Below are 17,618 nucleotides of genomic sequence, written 5' to 3'. Positions count from 1 at the left end.
AGTTGCTCAAACTGATAACTTGGAGGCATCCTTGACTGCTCTCTGTGGAGATGCTACAGCAGGTAAAGGCAGCTGCTGCCAAGCCTGATGACCTGAGTTCCATCCCTGAGGACCATATGAAAGAAAGACACAACTGACTCCTTTAATTGTACTCTACCTTCACAAGCACACCATGGCACTGGTGTGACCACAAACACATAATTCATGAAGGAATGTAATGAAAATTAATTTTAGGGGGTGGAGAGATAACTTAATATTGATTGTACACTGCCCTTCCAAAGGACCCACATTAGGATCAACATCCACATCAGTTGTTTCACAGATGCCTGTACTCCAGCGTCAGGGAATCTGACACCCTCCTCTGGTCCTACAGACACATGCACACACATACAAACACTCTCCAACTACTGCCTGCCACATGGCTGGAACCTTCTCTCCTCCACGAAAGCCTGTCAATTATGTTAGAGAGAGAGGGGGTATCACCTAATGATTCTCCTGTGCCATAGAGCTTTGTGATCCCAAGAAACTTCCTGCTTCCTCTTCAGAGATGGCTGGTTTGTGATTATGATGCAGAAATCAGTTAGATAGGGGCAGTTGACTTCAAATATAATCAAACTACGAAGTTTTTTCTTTAAATGATTGGATATTGGGTGTGATGGCACATGATTATATCCTAGCGTCTAGAAGAATGAGGCAAATGTGTTGCTAATGTTTGAGTCCAGCCTGGGATACAAAGCAAGCCTTTATCTCAAAGAAAACAGAAATGGAAAGTATGAGGTGGATCCAGATTAGAAAACAGGGCAATGAGGGCAAAGAAGTGAAAGTTGGGGCTGGAGAGAAGGCTCCACAGTTGAGAGCTGAGGTCCTTAAGTTAGTTAAGTTCCAGAGTGATTGCCAGCACTGTGCAGCTCACTGCTGTCTGTAACTCCAATTCCAGATAATCAGACATTATCTTAGACATACATACAGGAACAACACCCAAATGCATAAAATAATTTTAAAAGAAAACTTTTTTTCGAGACAAGGTTTCTCTGTGGCTTTGGAGGCTGTCCTGGAACTAGCTCTTGTAGACCAGGCTGGTCTTGAACTCACAGAGATCCACCTGCCTCTGCCTCCTGAGTACCGGGATTAAAGGCGTGTGCCACCACCACCCCACAAAAAAACAAACAAACAAAGAAAAAATCAAACAAAATCTTTTTTAAAATGTGGAATTTCAACATCTTCAGTCATAAAACAGCCCTGAGATTCTATTTTACACCTGACATAATGTTTAAGATAAGGAAAAAATACAAGTGATGACAGCTTATGCTGGCAAGGATTTGGAGCAAGAGGAACACACCTCTATTGCTCATGAGAGGGCAGACTTGTTCAGGCATTTGGAATTCAATATTGTAGTTTCTCAGGAAACTGGGATCAATCTACCACAAGACCCAGCTATACTACTCTTGGGTAAATACCACATCTAGCAAACAACCTAGATGTCCCTCAACTGAGGAATAGACAAAGAAAATGTCGTACATATACACAACGGACTCTTCTCAGCTATTAAAAGCATGGCGTCATGAGTTTGAAGGCAAATGGATGGAACTACAAAAAATATTCCTGAGTGAGATAATCCATACCTACAGTGACAAACATGGTATGTTTTTACGCAGAAGTGGATAAAAGCTGTAATATAAAGGATAAGTATGCTACAGTCCACAAACTCAGAGAGTCAAGGTAACAAGGATTATTTAAGTGGGGGGTGGGTGGATCTCCCAGGGAAGGGAAAATAGAAGAGATTTCATGAATTGACTGCAGGCAGGTGGGAATGGGAACATGAATGATCAGATTGCAGGTATGGAGACTACTGGAAATAGGGGGCATTTCAAGGTCAGATAAATGCTTGGTGCAAGGGAATCCCCCATGAATCTATAAGGATGATCCCATCTAAGACTATTAGTAGTCATGGATACATCGCCTGGCCGTATCCTGTGACCAGGCAAGACTGCAAGTAGAGGAAGTGGGAAACCGATTGAGCCACATGATCTTTGACCTGCAGTCTGCCCTGCCTGTTACATGTGCTGAGGTAAGCGTGGCCTATAGATTATAGGAGTGGCCAACCAATGCTGGCCTAGCCTAAAACCCACGCCAGGAGGTTAAGCCTACCCCTGATACTGCCTGAAGCACCAGGACCCATAGGCTGGATCACTCAGATACCTAGGATAGAACCAAACACAACTGGAGGGGAGAAAAGCCAATATAGTTATGCCCAATGATATTCTGCTGTAATCATAAATTAGTACCTAGCATTATTAATCATAGATTGGTACCTGCTATAATCATAGATCGGTACCTAGCTTTCATCCATGTACGAGGGATACAGATGCAGATCCACAGGGATTTGTCAGGCAGAGCTCGGGGAATCCTACAGAAGAGAGGGAGAAAAGATTATAGGAACCAAAGTATGCAAGGACACCACAAGAAAGTCCACAGAATAAACTAATCTTGTCCCATAGGGGCTCATTAAGACTGAACTGACAACTGGGGAGCCTGCATGGGGCTGACCTAGGCTCTCTGAATGTATGTTAGAGTTGTGTAGCTTGGTTATCTTGTGGGACTCTTCACAGTGGGAGCAGGGGCTGTCTGACTCTTTTAGCAGATTTTGGGACCCTATTCTTTATACTGGGTCACCCTACCCAGCCTTAATACAGGGGAGGTGCTTCGTCCTACTACAGCTTGATGTGCCATTATTTATTGATATCCATGGGAGACCTTCCCTTTCCTGAACAGGAATGCAGGAGTGGGTTGGGGGATGTGAGCAACAGGGGTATGGGGAGAGGTATTTGAAGGAGAGGAGGGAGGGGAAACTGTGATGGAATATAAAATAAATAAATAAGTAATACAAAAGAAAAAGTGTAACTTACCTTATTAATTTTCTGTCAGAAACTAAGATCATATCTTTCATGGAAGGTATGGGGCATCCCTCAGCCAGTTCCTTCCTGGAGAAATCAAAGGTGGCTGTCAGATTGGAGTGTATCAACTGTTACTTCACAGATTATGCTATTTAGTACACCATGGGTCCCCAACCCACATTCTAACAAAATCTTCCTCCTCTAAGGCTGAACACAAATCTTCATAGAAAATAAATCAAGAGGGCCTGGGACGATGGCTCAGTCAGTGAAATGCTTGTCTTGCAAGCATGAGGAACTGAGCCTAGGTTGCCTACTCCTCTTAAAAACAGAAAGAAAATAAAAAATTATTTAAGCACAACAGTAATCTAGAAATATCATCTCTGAGGACGTAGAGACAGGAGGGTCTCTGGGGCTTCTCAATCAGCCAGTCTAGCACAGTAGTGGAGCTACAAGTTCATAAAATCATCATCATCACCATCATCACCATCATCATTGTCGTCGTCATGATAGTGTCTAGCATGCACACAGTAAGTAAACAAGTATAGGTTAAAATTTTTTAAATAAAGTAGAGGGCTGGAGAGCTGGCTCAGTGCTTAAGAGTAATTACTGCTCTATCAGAGGACTCAAGTTCAGCCCCCTAGCAAACACAATGGGTAGCTCACAATCACCTGCAACTCCAACTTGAGGAGATCTGACGCCCTCATCTGGCCTCTGTCAGCACTGCACTCACATTTGCCCTTGGCCACCCCTCCCTATCACACACACATAATTAACATAAAATAAAATTTAAAAAATTTTCACAAATGTTAAAATAGAGGAAGACACACATTACTGACTTCTGACTTCTACAGTCATGTTCACACATGTGCACACACACACAGAGGAACGTTTTCACACACACACAGGGGAACATTTTTACACACACACACACACACACACAGAAAAAGAAAATAAATTGAGTTCACAAAGCTCTCACAGGGACATCTTAAGGATATCCGATTGTCACTGCTATAGGAGGATTTGAATCTTTACAGTCATTTGATTGCAATAGACGTAGTATCAACACCATATAAATGCTCCCATTGGATAAAAGGATACTTACAAGCTCTCCAGTCTATCGGAGACTGTAACAACAATGTAGCCTTGCTGCAATTTAGCAAAATACTTAGCAAGAATCTCACATACTTGGGAACGGCCATTAAAGATGTTATTCTCCATATCCTAAAACAGGAGCAGTGAAAAATCAAAGGCTGCTAATTGGACAAAAGTTGTATAGGGTTTAAATGAGAATGTCCCCCACAGGCTCAGATATTTGAACAGGTGGTCCCCAGTTGGTGTGCTGTTTGGGGGTGATATGGGGAGGTGCAGCCTTGCCGTAGGAAATACATCACTGGGGTGGGATTTAAGGACTCATAGCCTTGACTCACTGCCAGGTTGCTCTCCCTGCTTCCTGTTTGCAGTGGAAGCTGTGCTCTCTCACCTTCCTTCTCCTGCTGCAGTGCCTTTCTGCCATGATGAACTCTTCGAACCACAAGCCCATATAAGAAGGTGATTTTCATCATTGTGTTTTTATCAGAGCAACAGAAAAGTGACATATACAGAATGAGACTCTCCTATCTCCATTAGAGTTCATGAGAATATGACACATGCCTGGAATCCCAACACTCAGTGGGCTGGGACAGGAAGATCAAGTTCCAGGTCAGCCTGGGCAACGAAGCAAAATCATATATCTCAAAATGAAACCAAACCAGTGGTGATATGGTTTGCTCTGCAAAGTATTCAAACAGCACTGTCTATCAAAGCCCTCAGCAAACCTGTCAGGGAACAAGCTGTCATTTTACCTCTGTTACGTTATTCCCAGTCACTAGAGGCAGGACATAAACTCCAGGTATTTCCTTTCCAATAATCTTGTTAGTGCTTATTCTGCTTATGTAGAATCCTAGAAAACAAAAACATTGATGAATTCATGAATCGAAACATCACTCTTAAAGGATTTATTTAATGTTTATTTTGTGTGCATGGGTATTTTTCCTACATGCTTGTCAGTGCACCCCTCGTGTTCATTAATCATGGAGGCCAGAGGAGCATCTCAGGTCCTTTGGAACTGGAGTTACAAACACTTGTAAGCTGCCATATGGGTGTTGGGAACTGAATCTAGGTCTTCCAGTGCTCTTAACTATTGAGCCATCTATCCAGAACCACCAAACAGAAAATTCTAAAATCCAACGTTGAACCACAATATAATTGAAAGCGACATTAATTTGGTATGCGTGTACGGGGTTGAGTGTAAGCGTGTGGTGGTGGTGTAGACCGAAGTGATGGTTGAGTGGTTAAGCTGTGTTCTGCTTTTGCAGAACAGAAGAAAAATAAATATTTAGGACTATTATATTGCTACTAACCTTATAATTTTTGTCATGATATTAATTATCATATAGAGTACTAACTAATTCTAGAAAAAGTTTTTGTCTACCTTCATGTAGACATGGTTTCTGGTTTGAGTCTCTATCAGTTTCATACAATGAACCATGACCACCGTTAACAGCAACATTTGAAGTCTCCAAAAGAAGGTTGAGCCCCACAATGACAATTTCACCAGGACTATGACAACACCATTATGCTGAACAACATTAACTAAAGACCAGGTTTGGAGTACTAACTGCTACTAACAATTTCTAGGTGACTTGCTGAGAAGATCCAGCCTCACAGACTACTGTATCCAGTATTTGAGTCAAGCCCTGTAAGTGCCATTTATGCAGAGATTGGACAACAAATGGTTTGGATTGATAATTAATGCCAATTTTTTCAGGCACCCCTAAAGATGTCATCATTCCCAGATAGCTGGAAGTAACTTTAAGAATATAATGTCCACATTCCCAAGAGGTGGTGTGTGTGGTTTTTGGTCACTCATTGGGTTATGGGCATGTGTTATTATTTAGGGGGATTGGTTACAAAATGTTGTTGCTTACAGTCAGGAGAAAAGTTGAACAAAGGGGATTATAGTCAAGGTTTTTGTTTTGAAAAACAAGAAAAGATGAATGTAGATATGATAAGATGAAAGTGTAGATTATTGAATTTACTCTTAAAAAAGCAACTTCTAGTTTTAAATATTGTACATTGGATTGAACTTCTGTATGTTGTATACAAATGTTGCATATTGATACAAATTTGAGATTACTTTTGCTAAAACATACTGCACATACATTTCTAATATTGTTCAAGGTACCTATACACCTCATTTAATGATGTAATACAAATCTCTAGTCCTTGAAAAGTATTACTATCAACTATATGGAATAATAAGGAAATATAGTTTACTAATTAGTCAACTATTACAATTGAACTTGTGGTCACATTAGGTATGTTTCAAGGTCAAACAGATATTTTAGAAAGACAGGCCATCTTCAATCATTTCAGAGATCTACAGAATATGGCATTTAACATGTTTAAATACCACAGATTATTTTTTATGACAATGAGACATGTATGCTCCTGGCAGCACCAACCTATATCAGAGAAGATAATAGGCATCAAAGAAACTCAACATGGAGTTTACTTTCTTTGTGACAAAAGCAAACCACTGGGTAAGAAACTACCCTAGCCTCAACTGCTGACAGTATGTTGTCTAAACTGGACAAATAGGACATCAAAAAGAGTGACTGCAAACCTTGCCAAGACAAGGTGGTCTAGTCTTTCAGAATGTCTTGCTTCACAGAAATGTCTGTCAGATACGCTAGGCCTATAGGCTGAAGATGGATGCCCCAACGTTGCAGATCAATCTTGAGTGACTATCCAGGCATCTGGTTGTTTCTGTCATTTCTTGCAAATTTTTTGGAAATTGGTGGTTAGCACTTTCTGTTTACTTATTTAATATTATTTCCTTCTTGGGTCTCTGAGGGAGGTGAAGACTAGATAGTATAGTTATATTTTTCCTTGTTTACCAGAATCAGTAAAGAAACTCACTAAAGATGTATTAAATGTAATAGGTTTGAAAGATACTAAAAGATAATTTGACAATGCAAGTTAAAATAGAAAGTAAATTAGGTACAAGACTTTGGACTCATCAAGAAAGAACAGATAATGGAGTATTTTCTCTGATTTTGTCTAATGTTAATGGACTAGATATTGTTAATGTACTTATTGCCTATATATTGTATATAGTTATTATACTTACTATATATAGTTTTTCTTATACTAGTTATAAACTTTTTAAATTTTAGACAAAACAGGGGTTATGTGGCGATATCTTGCTTGTATGAATAAAGCCTGTCTGAAGGTCAGAGAATAGAGCTTGCCACTAGCTAACCATAAATATCTGGAGATCTATACAGACAGACAGGAAGTAAGGTAGCTGGGTGGAAACAGGATATAAAAAGGGAGAAACAGGAACTTTCTTGTCTGCTGAGACTCTAAGGAGGTAAAGTGTAGCAGTGGCTTGCTACTTCTCTCTGATCTGTCAGCATTTTCCTCTATATCTTACTCTGGGTTTTTATTACCTAGACCAATTAAGAACTAAATTCACAAAGAAATAGTTATATTCTGTAATGGTGCACTATGAAAGGACCAGGAGAGTAAAGTTGCCAGTCATCTTATGGATTATATTTTGAGTTAAAGTTTCAGTTTTATGGCTCAAACTTAAAAGAGATAAAATTGTAAAATCCTAATCTTGTAAAAACTATTAAATTGCCAGGCAGTAGTGGCGCACGCCTTTAATCCCAGCACTCGGGAGGCAGAGGTAAGTGGATCTCTGTGAGTTCGAGGCTGGGTTGGACTGATAGCCTCCAAAACAATACAGAGAAACCCTGTCTCATAAAAACCAAAAAAAAACCTATTAAATTATTGTAAACTATTAAAGATAATTAAGACATACAAGTTAGTGGCCAGTCACCTTATAAAGGGTCAAATCCTTAATGTTTCTGAACTGTACTTTTAGTCATGATAAATCCTAAAGTGATCAATTATAGGAAAATATTTATTTAGCTTCTTATATATGTTTTAACATTAAGCCTAAATCAAGTAGCTAGAAACAAGCAAAGTTTGTTTATATAAGATAGATAATGGTCCTTAAAATTTTTCAGAGATCTACTGAAAAGGTTTAATGGAAAAATCTTACTATTATAGAGACCCTCAGCTCCCAACAGTGACCTCCAATTCTCCAAAGGAGATGATGAGGCACCATATTCCACATGGTTTGTGGTAATGATAACCACTGGGCTAGAATTGCCCCAATGCCACACTAGCTGCCAGAACCTGGCCCAAATTGTGGGCAAGTGGAACATGGAGAGGTGATTGCCCCACTTTGCCTAGACAAAGTAAGGTCAGCCCCCCCATCTTCCTCCTCCACAAGAAAGTCTTTCATCTTCTGGGCTTGGCAGTTGAAGACTGATGGTGTCCTGGTACCTCTGCCCCCAATGTTATGGAGACCAAAGGAGCCTGGGATGACCTTCTAGATAATGGAGTAGTCTCTGTCTTTTTAATTGCTACATAAGCCATTTGAATTATACTTTCTGCTATGATTTATCATTCTCAGGTCTCTGATGATATTGATGACTAGGCTAATTATAGCTTTGTCAGCTTAGGAGAAACAGACAACCAGTTTAATTCCCCAAGGCTGCAGCCACCTTGTTAACTCATTTCTTTTGTAGAAATTAGGCCTTGCTTTTTCTAGCGCTACTAGGTCTCCTATAGAGAAAAGGTGGACAGGTTTGCCTTCTAACATGCTTTCTATTAAAAGATAAACAGGTTTCAGATTTAACTACCTACTCAAGGAACATGTTTTGCAATGACTGTTCTCAGTAATAACTGCTTGTGTCTCTGGTAAATAATTAAATGGAAAGAAAAATGGGTTAGTCTATCCAAGTTTGAAGGTCTAAGAAAATTCTTTAAGATACATAAAGTCTGAGGACGTGAAAGCCTATGTGTGATGGGGGGAATGTCCTTCTGTATATAACATCCTGTTTGGCCAATTGAGGCAGAAAGATAGATGGGGCTAGGAGACAAGGAGAAATCTGGGAAAGGTAGCCCAAGGGATACTGAGAGGAGACGCCATGTAGTGGAGGAAGGAGTAACAGGACTGCGCCCTGCTCCTGTAAGATAAGACCATGCGGAGATACTTAGATTAATAGAAATGGGTTAATAATTAAGAAAAGGCTAGCCAATAAGAAGCCCTAGCTATTGACCAACAGTTTTATAATTAATATAAGTCTTTGTGTGTTTATTGAGGGCTGAAAAGCAGCCGTGGGATCTGACAGGAAAGAAAATTCCAGCAACATATGTGAGTTCTGCGGGTCTCAGAAAATGGAGATATGGCTGGGCGTTGGTGGCACACACTGTTAATCACAGCACTCGGGAGGCAGAGGCAGGCAGATCTCTGTGAGTTTGAGGCCAGCCTGGTCTACAGAGCTAGTTCCAGGACAGCCTCCAAAACAGTACAGAGAAACTCTGTCTCAAAAAAGAAAAAAGAAAAAAAGGAAATGGAGATATATAAATACAAGCAATAAAGGTGTAAGAAAATGATTTAAGGTATGTGAAAAAGTGGAAATATCTCAGACTTCTTTCCCCCTACTATGCTTCTGGTACATGAAGATTTCAAAAGTCTAGTGGGAGGCTGGGGAGGATGGTGGGGAGGGTGCGGGAGGAGTGTAGGGAGAGGGAACTCGGATTGACATGTGAAGCAAGCTATCTAAAATTAAAGTAATAAAATAAATAAATTAATTAAAAATATTGTTTTAATAATGATCAGTGGAGTTCTGATAAGCTGGTAGAACACTGACTACTTATGGTTCAGTCACAAGCTTAAGATATTAAATTTCCTTTGGTTGTCTTCTAAGTATAGACTTAAAGGTGCTTCTTATTGAGATAAAGACATCTCTGTCGAATCTATATCTGTCTCTCTGGACAGAGAAAAATCTAGGAGTCAAAGGTGTGAGTCTAATTACACATATTACCTACTTTTTCTACATTGAGAATTTCAGTACGTATAGGTAATGGTAATGTATCTAAAACTATTGTGTCTTTTTGTAAACTAAAAAAAATCTTGTACACTTTAGAGAATCTAGTGAGTTATAATACTTGGATACATTTCTCACAGTTCAAAAGGACTCCAGACAAGAACAGGCTACGTTTATCCACCTGTCTATTTCTGAAGATAGTCTCTCTGTCTCTGTCTCTGTCTCTCTCTCTCATCTCTGTACTACTCCTATAATCCAACTACAAGGACTATGGGCCTGAAAATGCTAAATGTAAGGTTTTCCTATAATCTCCTAAACTTTATCTTCTGTCCCCAGTCTATATCTGTCTCAGTAGATTTTCACTTGTCTGACAGACACCATCCAAACATCAGCTGCTGAATACAACCTGCTCCAAATGAAGGAGATCCCTGGACTTGCTGAAAACTGATGTGCATATCCAATACGATTGTTCCCTGTCTCTTCAGCTGGGATGAGAACCAGATGAACCTGATGAATAGCCTATTGCCTGAATCTTCTCCTGGGCTTTCACTAGCATTCCAACCCTCCTGGGCTTGACAACAATGTCTTTTTTCATCAGGAAGCAGTTACAGAAGAGAATACATCTGTCTCCCAACAGACTGGAATGTTAGATCAAAAAGAAACTCCCTGGTATAGGGGACAAAATAGCTACTTTTAGTGACCATTGGTATATCAGGAAAGGTACCTGTTAAAAATAGATCCAGAACTATCAGCAGGTAGATTCATTAGTTGAAATAGTTCTACAATGTGATAGGGAAATCAACCAGGTCTATGTAAAACAGAGAGGTTATTGCATAGCTTCAAGAGAAAACTGTTGTTTGTATACAAACCACTCCAGGAATCATTAGAAGTAATCTGCGTGTACCCTAAAAATCATTGCAGAAAGGGGCACCTGAGATGAAGTAAATAACTGGTCTCCATTTCATTTCCAGTTCTTTCTAGACAGTAACTCTGATGTCAGCTATTACAGGCCTTTGGCCCTTCTGTTTTTGAAATTTTTGGTTGGCTCTTAGATAATTGATACCTTAACTAAATGACAATTTCTGTCCATGTAACACTGAGCTTATTGTTATTATATCCCAATGTAAACAGCTACCTGATACATAGTCAAGAATACATACTCAAGATACAACTCAAGGGAAGGAGACTGTTAGAGCCAGAGTTACATTTTAAGTTTTAATTATAATTGCCTAAGAGATCCATGAAATAAACATTTCCCTGATTGGACCTCATGGTAAATGTGGTGAATTGAGTTTTGCTTTTTTAAGCCCCTGTAAAACATGACTCAGATCCATTTCCTGAGAACCTAAGTATGGACCTTGCTAGAACCCATCCACCTGGTCATATTTAGTTACAGCTTGCTTCAAAATTTGCCTTTAAACTGTGTTTGTGGTCTTATTCTCAACTGAAGGGGTTAACACTGCCTATCCCTATCCCATCAGACAAATTCACGAGGGGCAAAATAAAGCAAGGCCAGGGAACGTTTCTCAAAGAGGAAAAGACATTCAACACCTAACTGGGAGGATTTCTCTACGAATCAGTGGCTGTGTTTCAGTCCACACAGTCTATTCTTCATTAAAACGCTTCCATCAGTTCTGCTCTGGTAAACTCTTTCACCCCTGCACCACAGGAATTCCAGGACAGCACAGCTTTGCTCAGTGCTGGAGAGGACAACATTTATCTCACGTACTCTGTGAGCCTGGCTCTAGCCCTGGAGTCTGAAGCAGCCTTGCAAGAGCTGTCCCTGTTCACTGACTCTAATTCCTCTCTGCGGTTTTCTTTAACCCAGTCCAAAAACATCAGCCTCTAACTCCTTCCGTCAAGATGGACACAGGTCTTCACATGGATAAATCCAATAGTCTGTTCCCAGGCTGCTCCTGATGGACCTGTCTACCTGTGATCAATTGACCTGATGTCTTCCTTTTCATTGTTATTTGTTGTTTGTAGGGTATCACTCCAGACTGTGCAGGAACTCACTAGACTATCTAGATAATCCATCTTGGACTTGAACTTGTAGCCATCTTCCTTCCTGAATACCCTCAGCCCTGGGGTCGTCAGTCTTGGCTTGTTTCCTTCTTCAGGGAACATTTTCTTCAGTGGCATCCAGGACACTGAACTCTCCTGACCTCCCTCCACCCCTCAGGATGTTCCCTCATGTCTCTTTCCTGGGCTGTTTCCTCATCGTCAACTCCACCTCCAGAAGCCGACACATTCACTCCTGGGGTGACCTTACCCCAAGAAAGGACTTTAAATTCAAGCCAGAGGCCAATGGCTCTGAACTAAAGTCCTCATCCTTGAAAACAGTCAGGTAACATCTCCCAACTCTGTAAAAAGGGAATCAGATTCACTAAATCAAAGCTGGGTGTGCCCTCACATGCCTGTATCACAGTGCTTCAGGGTGGGATGGGGGATCCTGATTCTCAGTCAGCCTGGTCTACACACTGAGCTTGGTGTTGAAACACAGTTCCATTCACTCAGAAAAAAAGAGGTGGGCTTAGTGGTACACTGTTTGCAGGGTGTACCTGCAAACTTGGACAGAAGAAGAAGGATCAGGAATTCAAGGTTATCTTTGAGTCCCTGGCCTTGTGGCTCCTGTAATCCCAGCACTCAGAAGCTGGAGGCAAGAGGACCACTGAAGAATTCAGTCTGCCCTACATTACAGAGTAAGCTCCAAGACAGCACTTGCCACATACTGAAACCCTGTCTTAAAACAAAAGAAAATAATAGAGAGATAAAGAAGAAAAGGAAAAGGTCATCCTTGGCTACAAATCAAATCAAGGACAACCTGGGCTACATGAGACACTGACTCCAAAAATCAAATTACATGGGTGTGGTTACATATGATTGTAATTTGAAGGTAGAGGCAAGAGGTACAGGAGATGAAGGGTATCCTTAGCTAAATAGAAAATTCTGGACTACCACGGACTATATGGGATTAAAGAAACCAATACAAAAGGCTGGAATGTTGCTACTGGACAAAGTCAGATGCTAATAAGCACAATGACCTGAGTTCCATCCTTGGGGACCATATAGTAGGAGAGAACTGGCCCTCAGAATCATCCTCAGATCTCTACATGTGCTGATCTGTGCATGCATGCTTAAGAGGGAACATGTGTGCACATGCACACACGCACGCGCGCGCGCGCGCACACACACACACATACACACGCACACAGACATACATACACACACACTCACACAAACATACATACATGCCCACACACATTCACATACATATACATACACATATATACATACATACACACACATACACAAACACACACACACACACACACACACACACACACACATCTCAGATGTACCCATATTCCAAGCTACTCCGTCTACTGTCACCAATAGGGTGATGCTTTTATTTCTTTTTTTTTTTTTTTTTTTGGTTTTTACGAGACAGGGTTTCTCTGTATTGTTTTGGAGGCTATCGGTCCAGCCCGGCCTCGAACTCACAGAGATCCGCCTGCCTCTGCCTCCCGAGTGCTGGGATTAAAGGCGTGCGCCACCACTGCCAGGCTCTCATTTTTAACTTTAGCTAAATATATGTTATATTTTTGGGTCCCTCCATGTAGCTCTGGCTGACCTGGAACTTGCCATGTAGATCAGGCAGGTCTCAAAGTCACAGATATCCTCCTGCCTCTGCTTCTTGAGTGCAGGTGAATTACTTTCCTAAAGTTGTGCTTACAGACACTAGATACACAATGGGCTCAGAACAATTCCTTGCAAATGTAAAGTAGGCAGTTTGTGCTACCCATCTCCTCAAATGTTCCTAGTCCAATTCCAAGTCCTTCCACTGTCTTGAGAGCCCCAGGAGATGTGCCCCCCCTTCCTGTGCTCCCTCTCTCCTGCTGCACTGTGGACATCACTTGCTGAGCTCAGGGCCTTTGTCTCTGCTGTTCCTTTGACCACACATCCACATGACATCTTCCCTCATCCCCTTCAGACCTGCTCAATGTCAGTCTCTGGGAAAGTCCTTTCCTAACATTGTCTCTACAAGCTCACACTCACACCTCCAGCTCCAGCTCCTTCCAGGCTCTCTGTCTGTCTCCACTGCACTCATCACCACGGGACACTTTCCCTTATTTCTTTATAGTGTGTTTCCCCACTGGAAAGTAAGTTCCAGAAGGGCAGAGAATTCAGCCTGTTTCATTCTCAGGTGTAGTCAGTGCTGTGTAGTGACTGTATAAAGGACATGCATGTAATTGGTATATCTCTATTCAATGTGTGAAGGAATGAAAGCATGAGTGTGCTGTTCAGCTCTGCCGAGAACAATGGCCTGACTGTCACATGCTGCTGCCTGAAGCCACCACTGCTAGAGTTTTAGCAAGGACAGATAAACCCTAGCGGTGCACAGCTCTCCCTGAGCCCTCACCATGGACATCTGGCTCCCTTCCTTCTAATGCAGATAAACCTCCAAATCTCAACACCTGGGTTAGGCAGCTGCTGTGGAATCACTGTCCTGGACCTTCCAGCTCTGACCCTGCAGATGTGAACCCAGACAGGGAAGGGAAGAGCATTGCCTGTCTACTCCCCACTCACCTTTCTCATACCAGGTCACCGCTGGTGCTGGCTCTGATTCTGACGCTGGGTCCACTTCCCTCAACACCCCGGCATCACAACACCAGGACAGAAGACAGACACACAGAATCCACTGGGAACCAGGGAAAATCATCTTAGCTCAGTGACACCAACAAGCGATTGAACTCCTGGGTGGAAATCAGGGAGCCTGCAGGAACTCAGTTGGCCACGCCTTTGCCAGGAGACGTGTCCTAAGAATTCTATGCAGCAAAACCATTGCTGACATATTTCTTCAGGGCTTAATACAGATCAGAAGCTGCTCTTCCACCCTTCAAACTATCAGATTCAATGCTCCCATTTTACATGTAAGAACATGGAGGTGACAGTTATGTGCCCTCAAAAAACTGAATTCTGCCTCCGTTCTCAGCTCTAATTTAGGAGAGAAGAGCTTTGTGATCTTTGACAACTGTTCAAATTACTCTGGCATGATTTTTTGATCATATTTAGTTTGTATCCCCTGCAAATACAACAGCTAAAAATTTTCTCTCTGACCCCTGGCACCTTTCAAAGTAATCCTTGCCACCACAGCTGCTATTCTGGAATCATTTGGAATCTTCCTTAAAAAGAGCTCTGGGCACCTCCTCCAGCCAATCTGTGTCCAGCCAGCACCCCTCCCTAGACTCCACAGCTGGACTGTCCAGCCAGCACCCCTCCCTAGACTCCACAGCTGGACTGCCCACACCCCATGGACTGGCTGTCTCTCATTGTCTCTCAGGCATCCTTCACAGCGCTCTGACAGCTGGCTGCTCCTCCTCAGTCTCACCACAAGCTTTTAGTCAGGAAAAATACCCACAGGCCCCTGACTGCTGGGTCTGCCTGTCCACCCAAACCTAAAGTGCAGTTTCCCTGCTCTCCAGTCTGCCTGGGTCTCCCCAATGAGATCCACCTAACCGACTTCTCCCCAGCGCATGCTCTGTGTCTGACTCCACAGATGCCTTAAACTCCCCAGCTTTCACTCCTTGTTCTTCCTGACCAGATCTGCAGGCCATTGTCCTCCTACAGCTCAGCCACTCTGCTGCCATCATCCCACCCCACCCCTCACAGCTGTCAAGTGCACAGAACCTCTCAACAGCTGTGTGGAGTCAGCTCCACTTCCCCTCTGGGGACCCCCTCTGTCCACACTGTCCTCTCCTCTGAACCCCTACTTTGCATCTCATCCTCCTTCTAAAACCCTTCAATACCTTTGGGAAAATCTAGCCTGGGCAGGTGTGGTGATGCATGCTTTTAATTCCAGCAAAGGGTAGGTGAATCTCTGAATTCTAGGTCAGCCTGGTCTACATAGTGAGATCTAGGACATCCAGGCCTACAAAGAATCCCTGTGACAATAAAATCACCCAAAACATAAAAAATAAAAAAACCCAAATAGATAGGTAGTGTGCTTGCCTAGCATTTGTGAGGTCCCGGGTTCAATCCCCAGGTCTAATAAGACATGAGTATCTGAGAAAAATTAGATCAATGTCCTTTTTATCCAGAAAAGCAGTACACTTAAGCTTATGGATAGAGAGTTGGCTCAACAGTTAAGAGCACCTGCAGCTCTTATTGAAGACCAACGTTTGGTTCCCAATTCATCCATTGTGTGTATACTCATCTATAACACCAGTTCCAGGTATCCAATACCATCTTTTGGGCTCTGCTGGCACCAAGCACACATATAGTGCACTTACATATATGCAGTCAAAGCACTCATACACATAAATATAAACAAATCCTTTAAACATAATAACAAAACAACAATAAAAACACTTTGGGGCTGAGGACTGCAGGTCATGGTGATATGGGATTATAATTCTAAGCAGGTTTTCACCTGACAGATAAACCACAGCCTCTCAAATGTTGGTTCACCTAGATTCCCCTCCTCTAAATCCCTATTTTGCATCTCATCCTCCTTATAAGCCCCTCATTCAATCCCAGCACTCGGGAGGCAGAGGCAGGCGGATCTCTGTGAGTTCAAGGCCGGGCTGGACCGGAAGCCTCCAAAACAATACAGAGAAACCCTGTCTCGTAAAAAACAAAAAAATATGTATATACAAATAAATAAATAAATAAATAAATAAATAAGCCCCTCATTCAATACCTTTGGGAAAAATCTAGCCTCATCTGGACTTGGTGGTGCACGCCTTTAATCCCAGCAATGGGAGACAGAGGTAGGTAGATTTCTGACTTCAAGGCCAATTTAGTCTTCATAGTGAATTCCGGAAAATCCAGAACTACACAGAGAAAAACCTGTCTTGAACCCAAAAACCAAGTCAAAAGAAACAAATGAACAGAAAAGTTAGGGCTGAGAGCATAGCTCAGTGGTACAGTGCTTGCCTAATATATGAGGCCCTGTGTTCAATCCCCAGGAGTGAATAGAAATGAGTTTCTGAGAAAAATCAGAGCAACTTGCAATTTAACCAAAAAAAGCAGCACTCTTAAGCTTGGGGATAGAGAGATGGCTCAACAGTTAAGAGCACTTAGGACTCTTGCAGAAGACCCAGGTTCAGTTCCCAACACTTACATGGTGTTTATAGCCATCCATAACTCCAGTTCCCTGGTGTCTAATACCATCTCCTGGCCTCAGCTGGCACAAGGCACACAGACAGTGCACTTACATACATGCGGACAAAACACTCACAAACATAAAAATCATCGGATGTTTTAAACCTAAAAAACAAAAACTAAAACATTTTGTGACTGAGGAAGGCTGGACATGGTGGCATAGGCCCACAATTCTAAGTCAGTTTTCTCCTAACTGATAAACCGCAGCCTCTCAAACCTTGGCTCTATACTAATCCTTCCTTTTTTCTCTTCTCTACTCGTAATATGCAAACTTTGCCTGCAATACTTGAATTTAATCACTGAATTCCCAGCAAGATATTTATCTTATCTTTAGCTGCCCAGAGTAATTTCCACCTCTTCATACTGATAGAAGTTGTTCCAATCTGAGACACAAAGCTAACTACCAACTTGATGTGAATTTCTGTTGGCATGCATCTACATAGGTATGGCCCTACTTTTATCCCATGCTTTACAGGCTTATAACACACAGGTCATTTGATATGGAACTTTCCCCGATTCCTTGTGATGTGAAAGAGTCAGAAACTCTGCCTGTGTTTTTAAACTGAAGGCTCTTTCCCTTCGAGTCTCCACCATGGCTGTGTGTGAACAC

At 41.9% G+C, this 17,618-nt stretch overlaps 1 protein-coding gene across 2 annotated transcripts in view; it reads right to left on the bottom strand.

Annotated features, from left to right (window-relative positions):
* LOC121143954 (palmitoyl-protein thioesterase 1-like) overlaps positions 1-14,639 on the bottom strand; it is a 248,218-nt gene extending 233,579 nt beyond the window's left edge. Inside the window, exons 1-5 of one of the 2 annotated variants that reach the window (XM_040756727.1) lie at positions 14,432-14,639; positions 4,736-4,833; positions 3,997-4,115; positions 2,907-2,981; positions 2,336-2,407 (exon numbers count right to left, since the gene is read on the bottom strand). In XM_040756727.1, coding sequence (XP_040612661.1) covers positions 2,336-2,407; positions 2,907-2,981; positions 3,997-4,115; positions 4,736-4,833; positions 14,432-14,564 — 497 coding nt within the window. In that variant the 5' untranslated portion in view covers positions 14,565-14,639. Of the gene's footprint in view, positions 1-2,312; positions 2,408-2,906; positions 2,982-3,996; positions 4,116-4,735; positions 4,834-14,431 lie in introns of both variants that reach the window. The other variant, XM_040756728.1, reaches the window with a different exon arrangement.
* Between the last annotated feature and the right edge of the window lie 2,979 nt (positions 14,640-17,618).

This window comes from Mesocricetus auratus, unplaced genomic scaffold (assembly GCF_017639785.1).
Source record: "Mesocricetus auratus isolate SY011 unplaced genomic scaffold, BCM_Maur_2.0 Super-Scaffold_100014, whole genome shotgun sequence".
Lineage (NCBI taxonomy): Eukaryota > Metazoa > Chordata > Mammalia > Rodentia > Cricetidae > Mesocricetus > Mesocricetus auratus.
The sequence above is the reverse complement of the archived record's forward strand: the minus strand, read 5'-3'. Positions and strand labels throughout refer to the sequence as shown.